Source organism: Limulus polyphemus, unplaced genomic scaffold (genome assembly GCF_000517525.1).
Source record: "Limulus polyphemus unplaced genomic scaffold, Limulus_polyphemus-2.1.2 Scaffold6570, whole genome shotgun sequence".
Lineage (NCBI taxonomy): Eukaryota > Metazoa > Arthropoda > Merostomata > Xiphosura > Limulidae > Limulus > Limulus polyphemus.
In genome coordinates, this window is record NW_013672180.1 from 34,670 (window position 1) to 45,255 (window position 10,586).

At 37.0% G+C, this 10,586-nt stretch overlaps 1 protein-coding gene across 1 annotated transcript in view; it reads left to right on the forward strand.

Moving 5' to 3' along the window:
* LOC106473862 (protein unc-80 homolog) overlaps window positions 1–10,404 on the forward strand; it is a gene marked incomplete at its 3' end in the record, with an annotated part of 42,031 nt that extends 31,627 nt beyond the window's left edge. Inside the window, exons 14-16 of the mRNA XM_022402256.1 lie at window positions 1,099–1,337; window positions 2,537–2,715; window positions 10,253–10,404. Of these exons, the coding sequence (XP_022257964.1) occupies window positions 1,099–1,337; window positions 2,537–2,715; window positions 10,253–10,404 (570 nt within the window). The remainder of the gene's footprint in view (window positions 1–1,098; window positions 1,338–2,536; window positions 2,716–10,252) is intronic.
* Window positions 10,405–10,586: the final 182 nt, after the last annotated feature.

Here is a 10,586-nt window from a genome sequence, read left to right on the forward strand (position 1 = left end):
GAAGAACTTGTGTCGCTTAAGTTTCGTCGGAACGAAGTTACGGAAAGTTAATTAACAAACGGAGACGTAACAATATATATTATTCTTTATGAGTAAAATGTTAGTAATTATCAATATTTGTAATGTGTTTGATGTTGCCTAATACAAATCTGTCCGACATTTTACACAGATAACATCACTCTTAATTGTTTTTTCAGAAATGCTCCTCCATTTCATTATTGTGTGTTAGTGAACTTTGAAAACTTAGTGTTGATTAAATTACTGTACCATCCTTTAGAAGTAGGAAAATAATTTGTCTCATTACAAGATAAAATAAAAGTTATTGTGTTAGGTACTAAGATTAATACATTACTAACTATAATGACTAGACAAACACTACAAAATTAAGTTACAATAATATGGAACATTACTAGGTATAACTTGGAATTTCCATTTCACTGTGATTTCACCAAGGAATGAAAAACTAAAGATATTAGTTATTAAGGTAGATACATTACTCATCATAATGTCTGCAGAGAAACAAAAGGTGTTATGATATGAGTATAATACTAGATTTAATAAGGAAAGAAAGAGTGAATGTGTGCGTAATGGGACTGACGAAGAGACAAAAGATTAATAAAAGGTTTATTACTAACAATAACTTAGGGAAAACACTATAACATTTGTTTGTTGAGTTGTAATGCTAACAGTTATTCTTATCACAGAATATTTCAAATCAAGTTAAATTCTATGTAGACTGGATGCTCTTTTCAAGACCATATATTCTGTTTGAAAGTGAGAGATTTACTCATAAAACTCACTTTAAATACTTAATAAGTGAATTGAAATGTGACATAAAAACAGAACCATGTACTAGTTAAGGTAAATGTTAATACTCACAGAGCCACTTAAAACCAATATAATACATAATCTGATTTGATTATAATCAAACTATACTGTGTTTTCTCTAATAAACTTTAGATTAGTAAATTCATTTTTAGAAATATTATTTCCAGGTTTTGTTTCTTCTCTGAATTTATATGATTCTTTAAACATAGTATGATAACTAGTATTTTTTTTAATATCCAAATCTATCATAAGTATATTTTGCCTGCTTAGGGTGATAAAGCATTTGGGATGTCCACATGGTTGTGGTGAGGGTCATCGATCTCCTATTGCTGATGTACTGCGAACCCAGACCTTGAATATACTTACTCGTCTGGATCAAGCTGACCCATTGCAGTTTCGAAAGTTTCTAAGAAATATGATAAACCAACATGCCCTCACGGAAGTTTTAGATTTTTTTCATTCATTTGTAGGTTTTTGCTCTGAGCAAGGAACACTTCTTTCACCTTTAAGTGAGTACTGTTTGTAATTAAACTCTTAATTAATGTTTTAAATGATTTAATTAGACATAGTTAGATAACAATAACAAATGTATGTTTCATATACCATATATGCAACTTACTATTAAACAATATGCAATATAAATTGTTTAAATTAAACCCCTAAACCCAATTAAAATTATGTATTCCACAACTATATAAAAATATATTCAAATAATCAAACATCACTTATTTTATAAAAACATACTCAAGTTTATCAAACTCTTATCCCTATTAATAACCCTGTTTGAGCACATTGCATTAAAATCTATCTACAACCTTTAATATTTTATAGCTTGTTATTTTAGATACAGTAAAAATTGTTCATTTTATGTGAACAGAGTAGTACCGTAGTTTGCAAGTTTTGTGTACAAATGTGAATTGATATGATTCTTATTGTATTGCTACTAAATATTTTGTAAATTGACTTTTTTTCTGAAGGGGAAGTATTTTTGTACTTTTTTTTAGCATTTTTACTTATTAATTTTTAATCAACGGTGGATTTGTGTAGTTAATTATTTAAGGCCAGAATATTAATATGTAAATAGATGTTGGAATTAGAAGTTTCAACCTGAATGGTAGTAGTGATTTATGTGCATGTGGTCTAAATGGCCAGATCAGAGACCCCTGGGATTCAGGTAAAGTCATCCCTAATTTTTTGTTAGCCAGCCTACAGCACCTAACACCACAAGAGCCTTAACCATCCTTTGAACTGAATAATGGAATTTACTGCCAGAGTACTTTTAGTGGTCTTACATTTTTAACCCTAGATCCTTTGATATGCATTTCAACACACTAACCATTAGGCCATGCTCAGTCTATTAGTAGTCATCAAAAACTATTTTGATTTCATATTATACAAATAAAAACTTACATGTACAGTCATTAGTGAGGGGTCTTGTTAACAGCTGTATGTGTATATGTGTGTTTGTATGTGTATTTCACCTTAACTGTCTTTTTTTATTAGCTCATATTTTAATTGGCTTACTCGTATATCTTGTGGTATTTAATTAATAAAAGTAATATATTGTTTAAGCTTGATGATGATCTGAACAAAGGTAGCTGAAACACATAGAAAAATGTCTTTGTTTTTGCAATTTAAAATTTGAAATACATCTTGAATCTGTAGGCATGTATAGGTCACCTCAAATTTGTATTGTATCTTTCATTAGATCAGAAACGCTCGGGTACAGTCCCTGGTCAGGATAATGGCTATGCTAACAATTTTGGAGGAGGGCTTACATCTGTATATGGTAAAGGTCCAGCAGCAGCAGTTTTAGGTCATGTTTTTAAACCGTTAGTAACCAGACTGGTTCAAAACATGAAGGACTTGAAAAGCCAAGAAAACATGGTAAGTGAATAATGCTCTTGTATTTGTAGTCTGTTTTAGTCCTTTCTGTTTGTCTCAGAAAACTGTAAGAGTTTCAAAAGAATAAGTGACTGATATGCAATTTTTTCTAAAGATCATATTGTTTTAACCCTATCTGGACTGGTATACATACACCTTTCAGGTGTTTAGTGCACACCTCCACATCAAATTTTAAAATGTAAGTATATATATAATGTAAGTATATAAGTCTTATTTAAACAATATTTAACCAAATAAAATATTTTAGAATTAATATTTTGTAATTTTATAACATTTATTCTGATACTGTTCATTACCTCTGCTCACATAAATAGCTATTCTCGTTCATTGCTGCCTTCTATATGCAAAAAATGTTTTTTGCATGCCACAAGCCTTAAGCTCCCATGTGTCTTATAATTGATGACTCAAAAGCATCATCATGCGACAACCCTCCACCAATAAGAGTGCAAGACACTCTCCTGATGCAAGTGACTCCCTCTATTCAATTCTATCGAACTGTCACTTTTCGTTTGGCAGTACTTGTGTCAAGAGGTGTGTTTTTTGTGCTCTTCGAATTTTATTCAATTTCGCGATTTTTTTAGCAGTGTTTTCTTCCGAAGTGGATTTGTTAAAAATTTTCTCTTACAGTTCACTTTTCAGATAAATTATTCTCCCAGTTTTCAATACTGTTTTACATTCACAACTTGTGTTTGATTTTCAATTAACACAATGAATTCCGAAGTTCATGTTACCACCCCGGATGTCATGTCTTCTACTAACACAATCACACAAGCTACAGGTGGCAGTGACTTGGATTTGGATTTATCGGCTATCATTCTCTGTGAGAGCATCGATATATGAGTCAACCTGCTTCACCTGATCTTGCTCCCATTCCTCCTGGACCTGCCGAACCTGTTCAGGAGGAGGATTTTGACAACCTTTTTCCACCACCTGATTTTGCCGTGTCTACATATGCCCCTAGTATTTAGTTTCCCCCTTCCCTGGATATTATGGCTCATGCTTCGGATCATTTTCCCTTTGCCTTCTATCAGGCCAGTTACCTGTTTCTCGACTCTCAACAGTTAGAATCGATTTTGGCTGTTTGGGGGTTGACCCTGATTGGTCTGTTCATTTATCCCATGCCCAAATTTCATACCTTCATCTTATTCTATCTACTCCTTTTCGAGGTGATCCACAGAGATTCTGTTTTTTTTTTTTTTAGGGATTGCCTCTCCCTAATTACTTCTACATTGGCACGTTTGTCTTCTTTGGCTCTGGCCTTACACACGTGGTTTCTCTGTTGTTGGGATCTCCTGGGGAGAGATGTTACCTGTCCCAGGTTTTTTTTACCACCACCTTATCTCCAGGACTTACGTTTGGCCCCTTTTCTTCAGAGATATGTTTTTAGTAATATTCCTGACATTTTGGAATCCTTGAAGTCAATGCGACAGTGCACTATCCTTTTATCTTTGGTGGATTGTTTGTTGCATTCTGAGCCTAGACGTGCCTTTATTACCATTTCCCATTCAGTTCCTTCTCAGCCTTTACCTGTTACTCCCTCCATGGGTTCCTCAGCTTGTCATTTAATTCAGAGCAGATGGACATGTTGCCAACGGTACAGGTGACTACCCGGTGGGTTCCAGTCCAGTGTGGGCTCACTGGTTCAATTTTGTTCACCATTGGCAACTTTTTGCCACAGATTTGTGAGTTTTTGGGTTTTATCATTCAATTTTTTCCCCTCCTCTGTTATCTCCAAGTCCCATTTCCTTTCCTTTGCCCCGGAATCCTACCAAAAGTCAGTGTCTGTTTGAGGCAGTACAAAATCTAGCTGTTTGTAGTTCCCAAGAAAACCAGAGACTGGTGGCCTGTGTTCTATTTGTCCCACCTCAATCCATTTTTGATTTTACCCAGATTTACCATGGAATCTTTTCTCACCCTCAGGTGGGCTTTTTCTCTGGATTTATGGATGACCAAGGTAGATGCTGCAAATGCTTACCTGCATATCTGGATATCTCTTCAGTCAAGATGCTATCTTCGTTTCGTTCATCACGGGGTAGTTTACTAATTTCGTGCCCTACCCTTTGGGCTTGCTTTAACCTCGTATGTCTTTTACATGCTCAAGTATATCACTTCCATCATTACATGGACAACTCACATCACACCCATCAGCTTTTCCTGGAGGCAGCTCAGGTGAGCTGGTTACTCAAATTGGAGAAGTCTTTCCTTATTCCAACCCAATATCCTGTTCATTTGGGTGTTTTTTCAACACTTATCTCAGTTGGGCCAAACCTTCTCCTCGTTTTATGGAGCTTTCAGTTCTCCACACCCTTACTGCTCCTTATTTTACAGCTCGCGAGATTTTATTGCTTTTGGGGATGTGGTCTTCCATGGAAAACTTATCCCCTTGGGTTGAGGTCATATGCAATCTCTTCAGTGGACTCTGCATGGCCAGTGGAATCTTGAACAGGATCCCATGGAGGCTCCTATTTCCCTTCCTCCTCCTTCCCTGATAAATGGTCTGTATTGGTGGTTGGGCAAGGCTCACATGTCGGCAGGTGTTCCACTTCCTCATCCACATCAGGATTTACATATCTTTACGGATGCATCCCTTCAGGGTTGATCAGCATGAAGCTTCAGGTTGGTGGTCACCAGCCAAAAAATCTTACCATATCAACATCCCGGACCTTCTAGCTGTACATCGTGTTTTGGATCATTTTCTTCATCTGGCCAGGAATCGTCTGGTCATGATAAATTTTGACAATTCTAAAGTGTTGGCTTATTTCAATCACCCAGGCAGTACCCACTCTCATTTCTTATGTGGATAAACCTTGGATCTTCTTTTTTGGGCCCACATGCTCGGTATTTGTATCATTGTGTGTCATGTTCCAGAGGCATTCAATCTTGTCTTAGATTGTCTTTCCTGTCCAGACCAAGTTTATCCAATAAAGTGGTCTTTCAATCCTCCTATTTTCTGGTGGCTATGACTTCAGTGGGGTGCTCCTCAACTTGATGCCTTTGCCACATTTCTCAATATCAAATTACTTTTGTTTTGGTCTCCAGCTCTTCATCCTCTTGCTCTTGTTGTTGATACTTTCAGTAAAGATTGGACAAAGAAATACTTGTATGTTTATCCTCTCATCCATCTTCTTCACAGTGTAATCTTAATCATCCATGTCACTCCGTGTCAAGTACTTCTTATTGCTTCTTACTGGCCGATGCAACTGTGGTTCCCAAGGCTGCTCCAGCTTCAATCTGCCCCTATGTTTCCTCTTCCTCTTACTTCATCCCTTCTACATCAACCTCGGGCACTGGTGTTTCATCCAGCCCTTCCTATTCTTCGTCTTCACGCCTGGTTTTTATCTGGTTCCTGCTGAGGAGATCTGGTTTGTCTCAAAGGGTAGCTTCTTTTTTGCATGTTCCATTCGCCCTTCCTCTAGGGATGTTTATCAGCATAAGTGGAATGTTTTCCACTAATGGTCTTTACATCAGGGGTTTGCACTTACTAGACCCACTCTTCCACTTATTACGGATTTCCTCACTTGGCTCTTTGATCATGGGTCTTTTGTATCTTTGATGACTGGTTATTGGGCTACTTTATCCCACACTTTCCATTTTTTCCATGTACCGTAAGGTTTTTACCTCTCCTACCCATTCCCTCTTGTGGCGTTCTTTCCGGATTAGTCATACACCTCAGCGTGCAGTCCTTATGGATTGGGTTGTGAATGTGGTTCTTCACTTCATTTGAACTGTTCTCCTCATGCTTGATTTTCCACTTATCCTTTAAGATTATTTCCTTCTCCTCTTAGCCTGTGGACGTTGTCATCAACGTTTTATGTCTTCTATACCATTCCACGTATCTTCTCCTTTATCTGGATCAATCTTTCCTCCACAAAACTTCAGTGGCTTGGGAGGATAATTCCTCCTCCTTACCAATTTCCCTTTCTTCCATTTCCCACCTTTATCCTCAGTCGGATCAGGGTAGGTTACTATGTCCTGTCTGTGCTCATCATTGTTATGTTGCCCACATGGCTTCTTTCCATGGTACCTGTATCCACATGTTCATTCCTTGGGAGACATCCTCTGTTCACGTTCTTTCTCCCTCCACCCTGACCAATTAGGTTTGACTTTTAATTTGATTGGCTTATTCTTCCTTATCATCTTTTTCCCGTAACTTGTTCCAGATGACTTCTCATCAGATTAGACACTTTACCTTTTTCCTGGAGTCACATCACCATACTCTTCAATTGGGTATGTGGACTACTATTCACATGTTCATATCTCACTTTTTGCATTAAGTCGCTGTTTCTTCATCATTAGGTTATCGTCTTCCACCTGTGGTCATTCTTCAGATTTTGTAACAACTGTGACTGGGTAACTTATCTTTTATATTTCTATCTCTTCTTTTTCAGGAGCTTTAACGTTTTTTTTTTACACTGTCCATATCCTGTTCTGTGGTGAGTGCCTGATCAGGTATACTTATAATAATAAAATCTGCACTGTAAGGTCAATGATGTCATGATAATTATAATTTTCATGGCCACTAAACACACTATTGAGATGGGGTGTCCACAAGATCATTGGTGGGGTTATGCTTGTACCAGATCGTACTCACCAATGGACTTCATGGGTAAAGCAGAAGAGAATAGCTGCCAATCCCTGCCATGCCTTGTATTGAATAAATCAGTATGGTTTGCTTTTAAAAAATAAGGTTTTCATGGTCACCCATTGCACTGTTTCAGATGTTGTCATTCCCCCTTTTCTCATACAGTGGAGTATGAAAGTCCTTACCACTTTCAAGTTCCAAGCTGCTGGGTTTGTAGACTTTGGAGACATCCTCCTGAATATGATAATAATAATACAATAAACATATACATTCCAAATAATTAAAATCATTCAGTTGAGAGAAGAGTGGTGGTGTTCTGCTGGTGTAGATGACATGATGTCCTCCACTATATCTAATTGGAGTGAGCCATCAAAACTGCAGTTCACCCCTACACTTGGGATCCCTCATCCCACCCACACATGGAATTCAGTTCCCAGTAGCTGGATTTAGAGCTGAACCAATCAACATAAGTCCTCACACACATATATTACAGATGTCTATACTTCCTTACTCAATTATACTCTTGTTCCTCCATCAGTGTTGTGGGTTACGATGGAGGTATTTGATTATTGATATAGATCTTCCTCTGACACTATCCCTCGATGATTTTATCATACCAAGGAGGTTCTTGCTCTAGCGGCATTTCCTTGTCTGTTGGTTTTACATTATCGAGACATCTTTACGATACCAGATGTCGGGTTCCCAAATCATCAGTCAATTTATCGTATTATTATCATGTGTCCCGTTCATAGATTGGGGGGTACGAGATTCCCTCTGGTCTGATGAACTTGAGGTGAAAATGGTATGATCCTCTTTCCTATCCCCACCAGGTGGCTGGGATTTTGATTGTAGTTGACTTACTAATGGTATGATCCTCATCATACCCTCTTGTGGATGTTGGTACCTGGTAGCCTGGGTTTTGGATGCAGTTGACTTGCTTTGTACAGTCCGTTGCACCCTAGCCACTCTACACCTGGAGGCACATCCTTTTACTTTAACCCACATTGATGGATGCTATGGGATTGAGATTTCAATATCGTGTCATTCGGATCCCAGTCCAATCATGGTTCTTTCCTTTTCGGATATGCTCCTCCCAATTTCTGCCCATGTCAGTGACACCTCTTTTCCATACTGGACAAAGAGTATACCTGGTACAGAAGTGGTGCAGTTTCCCATATATGAACCTCTTATGTGAGGATCTACTCTTTTAGGGTATCCTTTGGATGCTTTCGAAGGATGCATCTTTCTTTCCCTGGCACCAGTCCCTCCACCTCTTCAGTGTGGGATTCTAGCAATTTATGTGAGCGGAGGTGATGTACCATATTGGAAGTTATAACTTTTCTATACTGAAAATATATATCCAGTTGGTACTTACCTCCTCTCAAACTTCCCACCATTCCTCCCCACTCAAAACTGGTGCTTCAATTTTCCGTAAAAACTCGAAGCGATATTTTGGTAGAATCGAATAGAGGGAGTCATGTGTGTCAGGAGAGTGTGTTGCACTCTTATTGGTGGAGGGTTGTTGCATGATGATCTGCATTTGAGACACATTTGAATCAATAGACTGTAAGACAAGTGGGAGCTTAAGGCTTGTGGCATGTGGAGAAAATGCTGATGTCTGTACTGGGGTGGTGGACCAGGGAGGTATCCTTCTGAATGTGATAATAATAATACAATAAACATATACATTCAAAATATTTAAAACCATTCAGTTGTGAGTAGAGTGGTGGTGTTCTGCTGGTGTAGATGGTGCGATGTCCTCCACTATATCTAATTAGAGTGAGCCATCAAAATTGCAGTTCCCCCCCTCCAATTGGGATCCCTCATCCCACCCCCACTAGTAATAGCTATTTATGTGAGAAGAGGTAAATACGTATTGGAAATATATTTCTAGTATAGGAAATTTATAACTTTAGTGTACTTTGTAAAGAAAATTGAATAAAGTGTTCAAAGTTACATTTCTGCACAAATCTGAGGAGTCTTGCCTATAAACAATACACATTTTAATTTGTAGGATTTTTTTGCCCATCCAAAAGAATAAGTTTTTATATTTGCTATCACTCTATTGAGAATATAATTATTTGTATCTTGCTTATCATGTAATTTTCCTTCTCTTTCAATGGTTTTAGTACTACAACCTCTCAGCCACACGCTTTTATGATGGCACAGTATGTGTTCAAAACAACCACTGATGAAGCTCAACATTGTAAATAGCTACAAATTAGATACCATTGGAAAGAACAGATTAAAAAGTATTTAAGGCAGTATAAAGTAAACAAAGTGGTATAAGAAGTAGTTTATGGTGAGAAGAAGCATCAAAGTTGACATGTTAATTTTATTATCAATAGTTTATTCCACATTTTAACTGGTGGTACAAGTGTAATCAGTTAAGGTATTTTTATACCACCAAAAGCAAGTTCTAAGTAAAAGTACACTTTATATGTAAAATTTGGTCACAAAATGTAGTGCCTGGCAAACATGTGAGTGAGCGATTATAAATTCTCAGTCTATAAAGGAACTTAAATCCTGAAACGTTTATTTGTTGAAATAGAGGTTGGCGTGAAGTGTAAAGAGGGTGAACAAACAATCAACGAGCTCGTGCTTAGTATGTAATTAAGTATCATTTAGCTGGTAAGATTAAATGCTTTGTATGTGTTGAACACATAATCTGGCTAGTTGTTTATAAAATATTGTTATTTTGATGTAATTATATACAATGCAGTGCCAGAACATTTTGTATTTCTGTAGCCAGATATTCAGGCAGGTTCTGTATATATATACATACAAAAGGACCAGACAACTTTAAAAGTTTGTCTGTGCTACTGTGTATTGTTTAATTTACTTCTATAAAAGATATATGTATAATTAAGTGGAGAAGTAATGGAAATGAAATGTTATTTGGCATTATTTTCATTACTAATTAGTTTTTTTTATCAGGCTTTGTATTGTGATATTCGACAACTAATGACATACATTCGAGATAACCATGGAGGAGTTTTCCGAAGAGTTGCACTGAGTGGTTTGTTAGATAGTGCTGATAGACCACACAAAAAAGACCAGTCATCAACCCCATCCACAAGAATAGTGAGGTAGGAACTATTGTTTTCTGTAGCAGTAAATAAGCTAAGATACATAATTTATTTAAATTTTATTTAATGTGTAATTATCAAATATTTCTTGTATACCTCCTGTATTATTCATTCCACAATGAACATTTTCAAATTAAAACTTTTCTCTTAACCCCTTGACGTGGATTCCTGTACGTGGTGAG